Here is a 19,000-nt window from a genome sequence, read left to right as displayed (position 1 = left end):
ACAGCAATCAGCATCAAGCGGATTAGAAACACATGTACAAATCAGAACACGAGACCCGATGTTTAAAACAGGCCCGTCTCCGAGCTTCAGATGGATTTCTGGGCAAAGAGCTCGGGGGGCTGGCGCTGGTCTGATCCTGGACAGAGCAAATGGTTAAACTTGATGCCTATTCATAACGTGTCCTTTTGATCTCGCTAGTGAAGCCTGAAGGATGAACGCGAGGTCCCCTCCTCCCCTGTCTAAGGGCTCGGGTGGCCTGGCCACTGCCCGTCATAAAATACAACCCACCAGAGAGAAAGACCAGAGCGCCCCGTGTCCGTGTGAATTATGTACCTGCGTGTTTACACGTTCGTACTGCCTGTGCGTTAGTATATACACGTCTGCGTGTGTGCTTGGAGTGTGTGTCCGCGAGCCTGCGTATGTCAATGCCTGTTTGCGCGTAACCGTGGAAACTGTAGCGTAGGAGTGCGGAGACTGGAAATAAAATCGAAGTTTTTACAGGTTTAGAGTGGGAGCGAGTTGCCTGAGCAACTTTGTGTCCTCTCCCCGTGTATTTCATCGTCGGTGTCTGGGAGCGTTGGACTAGACTAAACAGACGGGCCCTAACAAAACAGCACAAGATAAACACTGGTGACCGAGGCTACAATAACACACAGCAGCCCCTTCTCTCTTTTGACTCCTCTTTTAGATGCCTTCTGGACCACACATACAAAAAAAAGAGAATTTGAAACAGGAATTAGAGGCCAGGAGGGAAGCGGACAAGCGAAGTAATACGCTCGTCTAACGTAGCTTGCAAAAGGGCGAGCGGGTACAGGAATGAGTCGACCATCATTGTGTTGCCTTCAGGCTTTTTCTATTTTGTTTAGATCTTGTATTCATTTCCAAAGATAATTAATATGAATATCATGTTTGTTTCCGGTTAAACTACTTCCTGTTCGGCCACTTCCGGTTCCGGTTATACTAGTTAACCCTCCTGTTACCTTCACATGGACTCACATCTTTTACCCTTTTTGACCACAGCAGTTAAAACCTCCAGAAGATGATTAGAATTAATATTGTTTCCCAAGTTTAAGTGTCAGGTACTTTATGTTTGTTTGTTGACGACCTAAATAGCCCTTTAAATAAATAAAAAAGTTGATATTTCTTATATGTTTTACACAGTGAAAAACAGCCTGGGGTCAAATTGACCCCGAAGAACACCGACGTTGTGTACAGGACATTTAAAACATATCATCATGTGCATTTTAGGTTTTCCCAGTTGTCCCCAATAAATTAGGAAAAGTCATGAAATATGAAGCAAAAAACATGATGTCCATCATTTTTTTAGAGACGTAAAACATTGAATGGGGTCAAATTGACCCCAAAGGTAACAGGAGGGTTAAATAGTGGCCGGTTTTAGCACCTCGGGTTGAGCAGCAGCAGAGGACGGCACGCTTCACCGAGAAGCACCAAAGAGGCGATGTCGTGAGTGCTTTGAAAATGGCAATTTATGTTATCACTCTGTTTGTGAATGTCGCCTAAGTGTTTGTATTGTCTTTGTTTTCAGTTTTTACCACAATGCACGTTAAAAGGGAGGAAAAAGTAAAGTAAACGGAAAGAAAAGTACGCGAGTACGTGTTTGTTTTTCACTCACGATGATGCCGGCGGTCCACGGGTTGAGCAGGAACAGCGCGCAGACCAGAAAGGTGCAGGCGAGCACGACGCTGATGGACAGCAGGAGCCAGTGGCGCAGACTAATGTACTGTTCCCAGAACAGGAAGGGGTAGCCGTTGGGGTAGGAGGGGAGGCTTTGCCGGCTGTAGTTGCTGCAGATCGCCCGCACGCTCTCGATGGCCTCCACGAACTGCGCCGTCTCCCGGAGCCCGTTGAGGTAGAAGGGGAACTGTGCGTATTCGATGGGCTCAGCAGCCGGGACTGGATGGAGAGACGATGGGAGGGAGGTCAATGAGTTAGAAGGGAGGAGGACAACTTGATCTTTATTTAGCAGGAAGCACCAGATCATGTTATCAGACCCCGTGCAGTAATTAATGATGATGGCATTTTAATTACCTTCGCATTGAAAATGCGGAAGGTTATGTTTTGATCGCCGTGTATCTATTTATTTATTTGTATGCGTGTTACTCGCATAACTCAAAAAGTATTAAACCGAATCGCATGAAATTTGGTGGGATGATTGGTTATTATCCGGGGACCATTTGATTAGATTTTGGGATCGATCGGGTCAAAGGTCAAGGTCATGAAAAGGTCAGAATCTTCTTGAATTGCATGAAATGTGGTGGGATGATTGGTTATTATCTGGGGACCATTTGATTAGATTTTGGGATCGATTGGGTCAAAGGTCAAGGTCATGAAAAGGTCAAAATCTTATTTTTACCATAGAGCGGTCAATTTGTATCCAATTGGCATGCAACTAATGCCAAAATGTTCATAATTCAATGCCCAATCTTGTGATATGCGAAGGTATGCGCTCTACCGAGTGCCCGTTCTAGTTGATTACTAAAATTGATTATTTCGGGACAATTAGATGTAGCTGTTTTTTTTCGATTCTGATTAACTGGCATCGGGTTGTGATCATTTCGTGCATTTGCAGAAATAATTGTACGCTCTTCAGCCAAACCACCAATATCAAGGCTTTCCCTCCCTAATCCTACCTAGTTTCAAGAGCAGCTACATCTGTGAGTGTTTGTGTGTGTGTGTGGTGGGGTGGGCGGAGCAGCCTGAAACAGAGCTCCATTGACTCAAACCCAGCCAGTCTGTGGCCCAGCCTGGCTAATGAGGACCTATCAGTTCCAGACACAGCAGAGTGTCGGAGCTAACTGTGATTCACGGTAATTACAATGTCAGAATCACCGCCATTACCACACCCCGAGCTTAGCGCCGCCGCATAAGGGTTATTGCGGATGCATAAACACGCATACCTGCCTGTCACTCTGCTATGAAGTCATCTTCGGTGCTGTCAGAACGATGCGTTCATTCAGACTGTTGCATGCGGCGTAATTAACAACACATTGCTGCACATGGCGGACTCCGAATCGACTTTTTTCTTTTCTTGTGAAACTACACGTTTTGGGACTATCTGGCGTTGGAGCGAGTGTGTATATTCCACAGAGCCTGCAGGTCGTCAGACGGGAGCACTTGCTGACATGGTTTGGAATTTATAATCTCAACTATAAATTTCCATCGGGACACCAGTTGGCTTCTGGCCAACACTGATCTGCTCCGGGGGGCTTCTGCTCAGCCATGCACTTCACGCTGCTTATCTAATCATATCCCCCCCCCTCTCTCTCTCCCCCATGTGAAGGACTTCCTGCTTGTTATCCAATTGTGCTTCCCACCCAAACCAAGTCTCTCCTTGTTATCCAATCATTTCCCTCCCCTGTGGTGCACTTCCTGACTTCACAGAAATCACAGGCTAGAATCACACAACAACATGACTGTACTTTTTATTTATATAAGTAACAGTATGTGTGTGTGTGTGTGTGTGTGTGGCAGGGAAATTAAAATACGGTGTGTGTAGGGTTTGGGGTCACTGAGTTTTAATAATGTGTGTGTGTGTGTGTGTGTGTGTGTGTGTGGTGCTAGGGCCCCATGGTAGCCAGGATTATAGCATTCACCACAGGCACCATTAGAAGAACCACAGTGAGCCGTGTCTTGGTCCTCAGCCTTGCAACCTGAGCTCACACACACACACACACACACACACACACACACACACACACACACACACACCACAGTGGCACTGTAAAGTCTACTACCTCACTTAAAGCTAAGAGGCAGACAAGGAGCAATAACTCAAACCACAAGAGGTAAACACTGATCACATGCAGCAGCCGCCCGATGGAACCGAAAGAAAGATGCAGTCGAGACCAACGAGCCCCACAAAAAGTTGGCTTGAAATTTCCAGTAAATGCAATTTGTTCAACTGCACCGTGCTTCGTACGTGAACTTTGTCATTTCAAATTAGCTTCATTTGCTGGAGCAAATGCTATTATTGCCATTTCCTTCCTCGGGTCAAGGCAGAACTTCATTCCATTACACCGTGAGGCTTCCCGCTTTTGATTCTAGCACATGTTGCGGTCCAGGCCGACTTACTGCTGAGGCGCGTCTCGGGCATGGAGTCGGTGCGGTCGTGGAGCCACTCGGGAGGGTGCGGGCGAATGTTGGCCTGCGAGGCAGCGTACGCCACAGGATCGTTGCTGACCCAGGCGGTCAGGTAGATGTAGAACGCCCCGGGGTTGATGATCCCGTCCGCATCCACAAGCCTCTGACGAGTTAGCTGCAAAACCCAGAAAGGGGATGAATTAGCGACGGTCACGTAATTACTAATGGAGACGAAGAAGTGTCCTTCTGTTGCGTTCTCTTAAAAAAATTCAAACAGATACTTGTATGCATGTGAATTAAATCAGCTCATTCACATTTATGGTCCGGGCCACATTTAAAAATGAAATAATTAGCAAATGGAAGAAAAAATGTATTCGGTGGAGCCGTGATGTATACATTGGACACAAAAGGGTATTGTGTAAATAAGACATGTTGAACCAAAACATTTTACAGGTGAGCTGACCACAGAAATGCTTACTTATACACTTGCATGAGTGCAAGAGAACGGACCAGCTTTCAAAATAAGAGTCAAATATTAGTTTCCAACCAAAGAAAAATCAACAAGTCAAACACTGGTCGCCTTTCTAAGAATTCCCGTACTTCTCATCACGGCTTCCCAGAATTATCATGCCACATTAAAACATGGTAAATGTTGAATCAGCTTCTCCCTTTACATACAGTAGATATTGGCTGGCCAACCCCAATGTCCTGAACACTCGGAATACATTTCTTATGGAAGCCTTGCAGCAATTTTCTGCCAGCAAGCAGCTGCGGAAGACGAATATCTTCAACAAGTATTAATACTAATAGTGGGAAATGTACCAGTACATTGATATATGTTTTATTAGTAGCTCTAATCTGGCATTCTGCATCCTGTACCTTTTGCTCAGAGCTTCTTATTAGCACCGGCTCTCGTTTAAGTCCAGGTGGGTACTTTATAATATACATTTATGATTCTAATACAATACTTTTGTTTAACAAGATGCTATGTGTATGTGTGTGTGTGTATATATATATACATATAAATATATATACATATATATAAATAAATAAATATATATATACATATAAATATATATACATATATAAATAAATATAAATATATATATATATATATATATATATAAAACGAATAGCCAAGAATAGGCTTGTTTTTTTAAATATAAATACCTTTGGCGTGTGCTAAACTGCAAATTTTTCTTTACGATAATTCACGACATGCCCTGGTTGCCTTCAGGCTATATTAAGCTGTATAAAACAAATCAGCAGCAACTTGATTTGTGTTTCTCGGCCGCTCTATGGATGCAATATCCATATAATATGTGTGACTCCCATGACATTTATGGTGTTAAGACAATGAATCGTCATGACTTTGGTGATCCCCGGACTTCTCTGCTCCTGCCACATTTACATAGTAGTCAACGTTACTCTCGGTCTCAGAAACCAGAGCCGGGTGATAAAACCCATGTTTAAAACGTCTCTGTAAGCCTGTAGCTAACCTCCTGACATCCAGCCACTATGCATCAGACCGAGCCCGCGCTGTCTGGTTGCCGATCGTTCCCATGTTTAACGGCCGCGGTGAGTAGGTAGACGAGAATGTCCGTCTCGCTCAGAGCCATTACTTTCTCCCTCCCATGTGGAACCGGAGGAGTGTAGCCTAGCATCGCTGCCTCCTGAGAGGTAAAACCATTAGTGCACACCGCTCTGCCACTCTCCCTCCTCGGAACCATAAATCCCTCCTTCACTGAGGCAGGGAGAGTTTTGGGGGCGAATGAAGCTGGACTCCTGGGTTAGGTGGATAAAGAAAGGAGGAGGGTGTTGTATTTTTTTTTAGATGGGTGGGAAGGTGAGGAGAGAAAAATTGCTTGAGTTAGCGTAACAATAAAAAAATTGGCTGGAGTCCCTGAGCGCGTCTGTGTGCAGTTAACCTGGTTGTTAACACTGAGGGAAATGCCACCCAGCAAATGGAGTAGAGCTATAAAAATAACACAACATCTGTACAAATGTTGCTCACACTTGCTTCCCCTGACCCCTACGGGTACCCAGAATGCCCAGCGCCACCGACCGAGAGAGAAAAAAGTGCCCTTGATAGCGTTCGCATGGCCATCCTGGGCACTTTTAAACTTTCCACCTCCTCCTTCTCTGTGTATTCCCTCTCCACGCTTTATATTTCCATTGCCTTCCATTCAAACCACACACAAACACAAACGCTTGCTTCAATAGGACTCCCGGGCAAGGCCATGAGGAACGAATGGCCGCCCAGCACAGAGGCAAACGTTAGCTGCAGCAGATCAAAGGCAGAACACCTTCTGCACAGATCCACGGAGTGGCATATCAAAATATAACATCTAGCGTTGCAATTTGCCACGGTTGGAAAAATATCTGGCCCTCATTTTGAGAAACATACACAAATAAACCGGCTACTGCTGTAAAGTGCACACGCAACGCACAAAAGCAGAACGCACACTCAAAACACACAAACGGAGCTGCCTCAGAGAAACCACGTGTTTCAGCTCCCCTCGTTGAAAGGGGAGGGAGGAGCGGAGAGAGAGAGAGAGAGAGGAAAGAGAGAGTGCAAGACGGAGAGCCGGATTCCAGAGGATCTGGATTGAATTTAGCAGCAGGATACGCAACAACTGTATGTCTTCAAGCTGTCACAGGAAGCCGAGGCAGCTCGGCTGGCGGCCCTCGCGCCTCACGGCAAATACACTTCCCTCACAGGCACAGGAAGTGACGTCACAGGGCCGCACACCAAGATGCGTCTCTACTTCCTGCAGGTTAGTGGAAGGGATGGGGAGAGTGGCGTGCTTCTGCAATGGAGCTCAACGGGTAAGAGGAAGAAGCCCAAAACAAACAGCTCAGAGTAGAGGGGGGAGGGCGGGGGGGGGGGGGATACTGTTCAAACTTGAACACAGTCTCACACACATATCATAAACATGAATAAGACACAGTGGAGCTATATGTCAAAGGTAATTTATCTTGGAGGAAAATGATCTCAGTGTTGAAAAGGACCTGGCTTGTTCTGTGTTTGGAGTTTTCATAAATCCTGGCCAAGAATTTTGTTTTTCTAATTCCCTAGTTCCTTATCTTCTGTTTTGTGCCGTTTTCCTGCCAAGGAATGCAGCGATGCATGTATGTTGTTCCTTGGAGGTGGCACTAAACTCAAAACAGAGGGCAGTTGAAGCTTCCTCTGGACCTCCTCCTCAGGCCTGAGCTGCTCTCTAGCTTAACGTGTGCCATTGTTGGATGTCCAAACCCCTCCACACTGCAGGCGGGGCTCACTCAGATTATCATAACTCTGTGTACTGGAGTGATGAAATATGGCTGCACTGAAAGCACTGGGCAGCAAAAGTGTATTACCAATAAATAAATATATACATATATATATCTATACATATACATATATATACAGGACTGTCTCAGAAAATTAGAATATTGTGATAAAGTTCTTTATTTTCTGTAATGCAATTAAAAAAACAAAAATGTCATGCATTCTGGATTCATTACAAATCAACTGAAATATTGCAAGCCTTTTATTCTTTTAATATTGCTGATTATGGCTTAAGTTAAAACTCTAAAATCCTATCTCATAAAATTTTATATTTCAGACCAAGTAAACAAAAGATTTATAACAGCTGAGTGTTTGTCAAGGCTCAGGAAACCCTTGCAGGTGTTTTAATTAGACAATTCAAGTGATTTGTTTAATACCCTACTAGTATACTTTTTCATGATATTCTAATATTTAGAGATAGGATATTTGAGTTTTCTTAAGCTGTAAGCCATAATCAGCAATAAATCAGAATAAAAGGCTTGCAATATTTCAGTTGATTTGTAATGAATCAGAATGCATGACATTTTGTTTTTTTAATTGCATTACAGAAAATAAAGAACTTCATCACAATATTCTAATTTTCTGAGACAGTCCTGTACATATATATGCAAAGTTAAAACAATTACCAATAAATATATATATATATATATACATACATATATGTATATATATATATATATGTATACATATATATATATATATATATTTATTGGTAGTTGTTTTAACTTTGCATCAAACAAAGTGAATATGCAACAAAAAAAATCCATTCTTTTTCATTTTGACATTCTAATTATTCGCCTCGACCACATCTACTGCAAAATCCAGGCGCATTAGTTCTGGCCCCATCGGGCCCGCACGAGTTTCCATGTTGTGCACTGATTTCTTTCAGCTTTTTAACTTCTCACACTATGAACCGCGTCTGGAATCACTAACAAACTCCAAAGTCCCGAAGCCAAGGGAAGACGTCTCCCTGTCGAGGCGCTGCACACGCACACACAGAACTGCGGAGTGTGACAAACGGTTTAAATGAAGAGTTAACAGGTTTTTCAGAGGCAGGCTGCAGCCCCAGTGAGAGCTTTAAATTCCTGGGCTTGGTAAACTCATCACATAGAGAAGATGAAGACATTACAGAGGGAGAAAAGAGAAAACAACGGGATGGAGAGAGGCAGTCTTTAAGCCGGGGTGCGGCTCTTCCAGTCCCAATCCCATTGGACGAAACACGCGAAAAGGAGAAAGCAGTTTTAACCCCTCTGTCGTTATCCTCAGATCGCAGTCCTTGTAACAACCCGCACACTTAAATCCGACACGCACCAGGTTGAAGTTGATGGGCTTCTCCCTGCGTCCCGTCTGCACCAACAGCTTGTATGCCAGGACGCCGTCATCGGAGCCATTCCTGTAGCTGTTGGAAGAGATGCGGCCGGCCTCCCAGTCCTTGTCAAACGCCTGTTGGAGACCTGCAGGAAAACCACAAAAAACCAGATCGGTTAGCTGTTGATGTTTGGAAAGGTCACATGCCCCCGTTATCTTCATTCTTCCTCCGCAACGCGCTCATAAAGCAGAGTTCAAAAAGAAAAACAACACAGGAAAACAACCCGGCGCAGCACAAGACGCTAGAACACAACACTGCAAGCTCACCCTATAATAAGCCTGATTCATTTAATGTAGTAACGTGGTTCCATTCTCTACCACCAAACAGGACTTCAAAAGAAAAAGGAACAAAATGCTGCTTTTGATTCAAAGCCATCATTAGGGAATATATCAGGAACATATGTCTCCTTTTCTATACTACCCTCTAATCCATATGGGTATCACTCTCCCCCTCTCGGCTCTCCCCCAAGGCTCATGCTGTGGTCCGTCTGTGGGAGATGTTGTTTTGGGTCTCGTTCCGTGGCCTGTCTGGCTCCAATTTGTCCCACCATTGCAGAGAGCAATATCAGACATCTCTCTCTCTTTCTCTCTCTCTCTCTCTCTCTCTCTGCCTCTCTCCCCCACACACACTCCCTGTGTGGCTCCCAGCCGGCTGACATCACACACACAGACTCACACAATGTGGTTTGTCGTTACAGGGAAGTCAGCGCCGCCTTGCTGAAAATGAAGCCGTTCTCGGATTCGGGTTGACATGTGGAGGATCATATTCTTGTCCAGGGCCACTTTACAAGTCTTCGGAGCAGTCAGCGCCGGCAAAACAACCAGCAACACATCCCAAAGTGAATCCTGCCATCCGATTACATGACTTCAAGGGCACCGACACGACTCCAACGTGTTGTGCGGCGCTGGTTTCATGCCAAATATTTCAGATGATTGATGAATGGATTATGTTGAAAAATGTCAAGAGCTAGAAGGAGCAGTGCTAATGCGAGTTGGATGAGTGTCAGTTTGCGCTGCCGACATCATCTTTACTGCCAGAGCTTCTCAGATCCTGTATATTTCCCGAGGCCAACGATAGCAACGTGCCCTCCCACATCGTCTTCCCCCGTCAACCCCACTTATCACACAAGTGATTTTAATCGGGCTCCTGTCAGTGCTCATTTTGAAACCCCGCCTACTTCTGAACTTCTGCCCAACATCTTGCTTCCTGTAGATTCATGTCAAAACACACAAGTAAACTTTGATCTCAGGACTGTTTCACGAGAAAGTAAATGATTCCCATGCCTGAACTAACTTAAACAGGGATGCTAAACGAGGCATTAATGACAGAATCGGCCCGTAACGTAAGTACGAGGGTCAAATATAACGACGAACCCCGCTGCATCCGACCCAAAGAGAGTTCTTCCCTCGCTTTTGGTCTGGTTGGGATGGTAATTATCGAGCTTGATTTTTCACCTTGCAGCCATTCCCTGAAGTAGTGGAGCCACATACGGGGCAGCTGCCCGTTGTCCTCCTTCAGCACGTAGCGGATGGTGTGGAACCTCTGGTGGAGCTGGTGCAGCAGAGGCTGCTTCTGGGCGTAATCGGCCCGCTGCGTCACCAAGTACATGTTGTAGAAGGAGAAGAACTTGAACTGGGCACCGATGAAGTCGTACTCGCTGGTCTCTCTGGGCACGATGTCCGTCAACTCCAGGCCGTCCCTCACCTGGGTGGTGCCGTAGAGACTGACGACCAGCAGGATGAGGAACAGCACAATCACCACCACCTGAACACACGGAAGGACGAAGGTCAGCGATCGACGGCGGGTCCGGCTGACGCCCATCGCTCAAATCAGGTTGCAAAGTTGTGGATACTTTGCATAATGCAAAAGGTGGATTTTTAGCAACGTGTTCGAAAAGCTCACAAAAGGTTGCCAGAAAAAAGAAAGCCGTAACTATAAATCAACTTATTTTAAACGTCAATTAAAATACCCCTGACGTGGCAAGAACAACACGAGATTTTAAATCACTCCAAGGTGAGCCAAAGACAACGGTAACGCTACGATCCAAAGTTGTGTTCAACTTTGACACAGTTCCGTCGACGATGCCGGAAAAATAAGAAAATAGGAACAGAATTTTCCTGAAGGGGAGTCTTAAACGAAAGCATCAGAGGACGGCAGGAAGCAATTTGGCAATATGGTGAAACATCTGACGGTGTGACGAAAAGAACAAGATTATCGAATAACGTCAAGTACGGGCCACCAGATGAGTTCATCTCTGGAAGGCTTTCATGTGACTGGCCACCCACTCCGCTGAGGTCAGACTGTGTGTGTGCTTGTATGTGACTCAGATTTCCCCCTCCTATTCGCTCTGGTGACTAATCCTCCCCGTCAAATTATCACCACGGCAAGCCAGAGCGCCAAAAAAAAACACAGTCTCCCCTCACACGGAAGCTTCCAACGGAGGCCCTGAACTCACCTTGGTGGTGGGCTGCAGGAGGAACGGAGCGTAGTGCCTCTCCGCAAAAGAGGACAGGGTCCAGCGTGAGCAGCGAGGCTCGAGGTAGCGCAGGCCCGACGAGCCCTCTCCGTACTGGGACACGAGGTCCCGCGTGGAGTTGTTGTTCTCTGGGCCCACGCCAGTCGACGCGGCTGGATTCCCCTGAGGAGCCGAGCTGCCGCTTATAGTCGGGGCGGCGGCAGGAGGAGGAGGTGCAGGGTGATGATGGGAAAAGGTGGCAGAACCCCGAGATCCCCCGTTCCCTCGGCTCCCGCTGCCGTTGTTGTTGTTGTTGCTGCCGTAATAGTCATTGCTCCTCGTCGGAGCTGGGTTCATGGGCTGCACAGAGATCTGGGATCTGGGCTCGGCCGTCGTGTAGAAGACCTGAGTCCGGGGGTCGTACTCCGTCCTGAGCTGCACCGTGGACTGCATGGTGATCTGGGTCTGCTGGGCAAAGCCGTGGCTGCTGTAGGAGGGAGGGGGGCTGCTGTAGCTCGGGGGAGGCGTGCGGTAGGAGGGAGGAGGGGTACAATAGGAGGGGGGGGGGCTGTAGGGACTCCCGTCCGCCCCGTCCAGGTACGCGTGGGGCTCGATCTGGATCACACGATTGGCACTCGGGCTAAAAGAGATAAAAGACGAATGGAAAAAATGTCACGACTGAAAACACTCATAGTGACGGTATTCTTTAATATGTGGACATATGTATTCATTTCTAACTTCATTGAGTCTCTTATCTGCCCATATTATAATTGAACTTTGTTTTCTCTCTGGCAACAGCATGAAATATAGAGCTGAGACACAACAAGGGGATTTATCAGCGTGTGTGTAGATCCATATGATCGCTGTGCCAACGAGCATGCCGACAGTTTAAAAACGACTGTGACAGATAAACACATAAACAAAAAACATAACCTTCCGCATTTTCAATGTGAAGGTAACAAGAATGGGCACTCGGTAGAGCGCATACGTTCGCATATCACAAGATTGGGCATTGAATTATGAACATTTTGGCATTAGTTGCATGCCAATTGGATAAAAATTGACCGCGCTATGGTAAGAAGAAGATGTTGACCTTTTCATGACCTTGACCTTTGACCCGATCGATCCAAAAATCTAATCAAATGGTCCCCGGATAATAACCAATCATCCCACCAAATTTCATGCGATTCGGTTTAATACTTTTTGAGTTATGCGAGTAACACGCATACAAATAAATAAATAAATAAATACACGGCGATCAAAACATAACCTTCCGCATTTTCAATGCGAAGGTAACTAACGCAGCAGACAGAAAGTGATGAGCAGTAATTAGGCTGTGACGGAGGCGGATTAAGGTGAAGACAACTCAGAGAGAACAGTGTGTTGGAGTTATTCATTATCAGATTAAGAGATCAGAGGAACCTATAAAAGGCAGAATTAACAGAAGTGTTTGTGTGTGTGTGTCTGTGTGTGTGTAGTCGTGTGCACACACCTGTAGAAGCAGCAGAAGATGTCGAACCGCCTGTCTTCGCGTCGGTAGAGGTCCATGCTGAGGATGGCGGGGAAGATGAGCAGCACCATGGCGAAGTTGAACACCACTACCACTGCAGCCTGCGAGAGACACGGGGCGCACTGCGTTGGTTCGGGAACATCGACTTCATGAAATAAGAAATAAGCAATGTGTCTACAGTTGAGAAGTGATGATGTAGATAGAGAAGGTAAACACGGAGAAGGAAGCTGTGGCGGGATGAAGTCTAAATGAACTGGGGCTTCAAAAAGGTGGCGATGAAAGACACAAATAAAACTAGAATGGGCACTCGGTAGAGCGCATACCTTCGCATATCACAAGATTGGGCATTGAATTATGAACATGTTGGCATTAGTTGCATGCCAATTGGATAAAAATTGACCGCGCTATGGTAAAGAGAAGATTTTGACCTTTTCATGACCTTGACCTTTGACCCGATCGATCCCAAAATCTAACCAAATGGTCCCCGGATAATAACCAATCATCCCACCAAATTTCATGCGATTCGGTTTAATACTTTTTGAGTTATGCGAGTAACACGCATACAAATAAATAAATAAATAAATACACGGCGATCAAAACATAACCTTCCGCACTTTCAATGCGAAGGTAAAGAAGATAATAATAATCCCGAGGTTAAACCGTAATAAACTAAAAAGTATTTCGCAATCAAAATCCCTGCATCTCCATTAATGCACACGTTCCAAGTCGCGGAACGGTCGACTGTGACGTCGTCGCGCGGCCTCAAAGAACGACTGCCCTCTGACGCGAGCCGTAAAGACACACGGCCCGAGGCAACACAACCCGGATGAGCTGCCGTCTGGGCGGAACAATGCCTTTCAACACATTCTCAAATCCTTGCGGGACAAACACACCGAGTGAGCGGAGGAAAGAGCGAGGCCTGTGCGAGCGTCATCGAAGCCGGTGCAGTGTTGTGGTTAAGTATTGGAAGGTGGTGCACTGGAGCAGAGGGTGGGGGTTGGGGTTAGGTTGGGGCCCTGCCCAGAGCGCAATCTGGATCTGGCGTAGTTGCCAGACCACTACTTGAACACACATACACACACACACACACACACACAATCCTGTGTGTGTGTGCCAGACCACCCAAGGAGCCGAAGACCCGCGGGGCCCGAGGTGATGAGCAGGCGCTACGGCAGTGCAGATAACACACACCCCTTGCACACACACACGCACACACTCACCTCCTGACACACACATCCTCGCCCTCCCTCATTCCTCAGCTAACGATGCCGTCAAGAAGAGAGGAAGAGGAGGATACTGTGAGGGAGCGAAGCTTCTGTAGGCCGAGTAAGAACAATGCATTCTCAACTGGCCAGACAGACGCGGTTCAACTCGCCTCACAATCACGCAACGACATCGTGACCGCGAGCCGACCCGGGGAGACGTTTCATCACATCTGTCCTCGGGCGCACAAACTTTTCTGCGTGCGTGTTTTTGTGTTGTTATCTGGACGAGATTCCACTTTTCTTCTTTTTTTTTTGCCGGTTCCTGCTGATGGACGGAAGCGAACGAGAGACGGAGGAGACGACCACAGGAAGTGCCTAATGCCGAGAAAGAGACGCGCCGAACACACGCATCTCCACGAGGCGGAGCGACGCCTCCCGCCGATTGCGGTTGTGCATTTGTGTTCCGTAATAAAAAGATGGGTATCAGCGTGATCACAAGTTTAAAAGTATGCATGCTATGCGCATCTGATGCGTGCTCTGCGCATGTGTGTGTGTGTGTGTGTGTGCGTGCCCGTCTCCAAGTGTGTGTATTTGTGTGCAAAAAAAACGAGGCTGCACGGATTAGACCCATGGGGTAAATGCATCATGTTTGACAGACTCGCTGTACTAAATCCACACATGCTAATACTGCACTCACTGCGGCGACATCTCGCCTCACTCTGTGTGCGTGTGTGTGTGTGTGTGCGTGAGAGAGAGAGAGCAGGGCAGGGGTGTACTGTACGCTGCACTTACACTGCAAAAATTCAGCCTCAAAAAACAAGAAAAAAAAGTCATAAAATGAGGGAATATTACTTGAAATAAGCCAAATTATCTGGCAACCGAACAGGAACATTTGACTTGCCAAGATTTCTTAAAACAAGTGAAATGCTCTAACCCTAACCCTGCCTTGTAAGAAGAAATATCTTGTCAGTCAAAAAACAAGCATAGATTGCCTTAATTTGAGATATTTACTTAGATTTTAATTTTTGCAGTCTACAGCACAAGCACACTTTTACCTGACTGCAAATAATTCCAGCCGTGGATTCATCGACTCTTCGTACCAGTGGGTCTGAAATCGTCTTTTGAATGATTTGTGATCGTCTCGTCCCAGTTTTTACTGTAGCGGCGACGTCTATGATTACCGACAGATGTGAGAGAAGTCTGTGCGAGAAGCCCCCCTCCCCCCACCTTTTAAACACACACACACACACACACAGACTACTGCTTTCCAAACCTCCCACACAGGTACTACAACTCCCACATGCACATGATATGCAAGTACACACACGCAGAGAGATTTGGTTACATGGGCCTCAGACGCAATCTGGACAGACACCGGCGGGCCCGCCACTAAACAGCCTCCAAGAGGGAGGCAGAGGGCTGGCTGGATTTTTTTTAAACACACACACACACACACACTCTTTCAGTTTGATGAAAGAAATCAATAAAACAACTGTCTGGTGAAATCTGGAGACAATGAGGACTGGAACAGGACTATTAGGGAGACGGGCCCCACACGACCGAACCCACACACACACACGCTTACACACGCACACACACACACACACACACACACACCTGGGGCATACCTGGAGAGAAAAGGCTCTGAGCGCCGGGATGGGGATGAGGGCTGCCATGAAGAAGGCGGTGACGTTGCTGATGGAGGTGAGAGCCACGCTGGCCCCGGTCCGCTTCAGACACTCCCCCGTGCGGTCCTGAGAGACGGAGACAGACAGGTCGATGAAAGGGAAAGCCATGAAACTCGATCAGATTGTCGCCTAAGGCAATACTTGAGCTTATGTACAATTATCATAACACCGATATGACTGACAGTGATTGCAATGTTTCTCCGAGCCCTCAAGTGCTCTTGAGTAAGCCACCTGGGCCTGTCGACTTCTGTTTGAAGAAGATGAAAAGTAGACAGAAACGACGTGCAGTCGCTCAAAACAAATACGTTCTCGGTGTAAATCAAGACGGTTGATTTTTTTTCCTTCTCATTATTTAGCAATAAGCAAGCTCACACAGGGTTGGGCGGCAATTGTGTGAAGATGTGAGGACGTGCAGGACCACACAAGGAGTGTCTGCAGGCGTGTGTGTGTGTGTGTGTGTGTGTGTGTGTGTGTGTTTGTTTGTTTCAGACGGGGGAGATCAGGTTCAGCTCTGTTTAGTTTTCATCTCAGCCACACAAAGGAAGTCGGGGTTGAGGGAGGCGAAGCTGGAAGGGGAGGGAAGTGGGGGAAAACAAAAACAAGCAAATACATGCCTGTGTTTTCCCCCCTCTGGAGATGAAGAGTTATCCCGCTCCACACACACACACGCACACGCACACGCACACACACACTTTTTTTTCTTCTTTCATTGAGTTTAATTCTCTACCTGAGAGGAACATTTTTTGATTCATGATCTAATATAAACCGCGATAATCCCCGTTCTGTTTTCACATGAATACGGAGCATGGCTTAGATAAGCAGGCTGAGTGTGTGGCGCATGCGGCAGGCCGTCAGCCGCTCCATCACAGGCGCCGACGGGCCTTTCCATGCATTCCTCCGTGGAGGAGATAAGACGGCAGAGGGGTCGCAGCCTCACCTCGAACGGGATCCTCTTGTTCTGTCCGGTCTCACTGAAGGCGTGAGCGAGGAGGAACACGTCATCCACACCGACACCCAGAGCCAAGAAGGGGAGCACCTGTAGCACACGCGCAAACGTCATGAGCTCCAGTTGAATTTCTCTCATTTTGAGTTTTGTTTGTCGGGGTACAAACTAAATGCAGCGTAGACAAAAACCATGCGTCAGCGTTGACAAGGGGGGTGTTTACCTGTGTCGTGGCAGCATTGAAGGAGATGCCCAGGAGAGAGCAGAGGCCCAGGCCAGCTGCCACGGACAGTGTCACCAGCAGGACACCCGCCAGCCCGACAGCCCCCTGAGACTTGGCACAGTCCCACCGCAGCATGGTCAGACACGCATAGGCCAGCTGGGAACAGCCAACAAAGACTCCATTTATCAGCCAGTCATTAAACATCTTCCCTTGTCTTTTAACTTCCCTTTAACCCAAGCCTGGACTTCGGTTGCCCAAAAGCTGTTCACAAAATATATGTGCATTGTGCATTTATTACTAAGGTAATGTTTTGATCGCCGTGTATTTGTATGCGTGCGTGCGTGTTATTCGCATAAGTCAAAAAGTATTAAACCGAATCGCATGAAATTTGGTGGGATGATTGGTTATTATCCGGGGACCATTTGATTAGATTTTGGGATCGATCGGGTCAAAGGTCAAGGTCATGAAAAGGTTCAAAATCTTCTTGAATCGCATGAAATTTGGTGGGATGATTGGTTATTATCCAGGGACCATTTGATTAAATTTTGGGATTGATCGGGTCAAAGGTCAAGGTCATGAAAAGGTCAAAATCTTCTTTTTACCATCAATTTCTATCCAATTGGCATGCAACTAATGCCAAGATGTTCATAATTCAATGCCCAATCTTGTGATATGCGAAGGTATGCGCTCTACCGAGTGCCCGTTCTAGTTTAGTCTTTTTTCTCTCCTTCTTTCTGGCTCTGTTCTCACCATCAGCAGGTACCCACTGGCCACACGGATGACACTGACGTCGGAGAAGGACTTGAGAATATCTTCCAGAGTGGTGCTGGTGAAAGACAAGACCTTCTGAGACGAGTTCGCTGCCACACTCTGCAGCACCGCCTGGAGAGAGAGAGAGAGAGGGAGAGAGGGAGAGAGAGAGAGAGGGGCAAACAGAAAGGGGGAGATGAGAAAAGCGACATTACAAATGATTGGAGAGCAGGAGGAAAATCAATAAGGAATAATAGATGGTCTTTAAACACATTTCCAAGGGCAATGACAAATATTTGGAATGAAACAAGCTTCAAACAGGCTGCGCTTGTGAATGAATAAAATTCATCCCACAAAAAAAAGAAGAAGGAAATTCTGCAGGAGTGCGTTAGCCCCCCCACTGTGCAGCAGCAGCAGCCGCCCGATGATCGCCCCAGTTCAGGTTCAGTGACCACACACGGTTTGTTTAAATAGTGTGTTATTTTATAATGAGCTCCTGCTCTCTTTTTCTCTTTCTCAGAGGTTTGTTTCTGAACTTAATCAGATTTAAACCACACTTCTCCCTCAAATTTGCACCTATTTTACATGCGTGACTGATGCTTGTAAACTACCGGATTTCCATTAGCAAATAATGCTTGCAGAATCAGTAACTTCTTTTAAATCACTTCATAAAACCCATTTTTATAGAACAGCTTTTAAGTGATCTAGTCTTTTTATGCAGAACTTTGGTTCCCCTAATTTAGTTTGTCTGTTTTTAATTTATTTGGTTTTTAATTAATTTTTTTACTTTTCATTTTATTTGTAATTTTAATATATACTTTTAAATGTAATATTGGTTTCTTGCTATTCCACTTGTTTTGCTTTGACTCTGTGGAGCACTTTGTAAACATTGTTTTTAAAAGGTGCTATATAAATAAAGTTATTCTTCTTCTTCTTATTATTATTATAATGCACCTTGAATGAAATAAGAGTAGCACCTCAGATGACAGCCAGCCTGCGCCTCCAATCTGTTCTCTTGCCCCTTTGATAAAGAACCTGTAGCATATAGTATGTCTGAAATCTCTCTCTGAGTCTTTGAAGACAACAAAGACAAATCGCCGCCCTAAATAATGAGCTCTGCCTCAGTTTGTATTTGGAGGAATCTGCAGACAGTACCATGACCCATCCTCTCCCTCTCTCCTATCTCAAGGCAGACAGATGGCTTCAACATTGAACTGCAGTTCCTGCTCAGTGGGGAGCAATGCTGGCTGACACACACGAGGAAACACGCAATACATCACACACGCGCACACACACACCCACGTGTGAACTCGCACATGTGTCAGGCACATACCTACATGCATACTATTCATGCAGGCACGCCTGATCGTGAGCAACGCCCGCCGCTGTAAGACAGACATTTGTCATCTTTCTACTTTTTTTTAA

General features: G+C 46.2%; 1 protein-coding gene across 3 annotated transcripts in view; it reads right to left on the bottom strand.

The window, feature by feature from the left end:
- ptch1 (patched 1) overlaps positions 1-19,000 on the bottom strand; it is a 56,727-nt gene that overhangs the window by 10,073 nt on the left and 27,654 nt on the right. For 2 of the 3 annotated variants that reach the window (XM_056419592.1, XM_056419591.1), the window contains exons 9-18: positions 17,576-17,707; positions 16,826-16,981; positions 16,597-16,695; positions 15,600-15,725; positions 12,749-12,867; positions 11,257-11,896; positions 10,256-10,565; positions 8,744-8,886; positions 4,093-4,276; positions 1,634-1,914 (exon numbers count right to left, since the gene is read on the bottom strand). In XM_056419592.1, the coding sequence (XP_056275567.1) occupies positions 1,634-1,914; positions 4,093-4,276; positions 8,744-8,886; positions 10,256-10,565; positions 11,257-11,896; positions 12,749-12,867; positions 15,600-15,725; positions 16,597-16,695; positions 16,826-16,981; positions 17,576-17,707 (2,190 nt within the window). The remainder of the gene's footprint in view (positions 1-1,633; positions 1,915-4,092; positions 4,277-8,743; positions 8,887-10,255; positions 10,566-11,256; positions 11,897-12,748; positions 12,868-15,599; positions 15,726-16,596; positions 16,696-16,825; positions 16,982-17,575; positions 17,708-19,000) is intronic. The other variant, XM_056419593.1, reaches the window with a different exon arrangement.

The sequence above is a fragment of the Pseudoliparis swirei genome, chromosome 7, assembly GCF_029220125.1.
Source record: "Pseudoliparis swirei isolate HS2019 ecotype Mariana Trench chromosome 7, NWPU_hadal_v1, whole genome shotgun sequence".
In the NCBI taxonomy this organism is placed as follows: Eukaryota; Metazoa; Chordata; class Actinopteri; order Perciformes; family Liparidae; genus Pseudoliparis; species Pseudoliparis swirei.
This window is presented reverse-complemented; position numbering and strand designations above follow the sequence as displayed.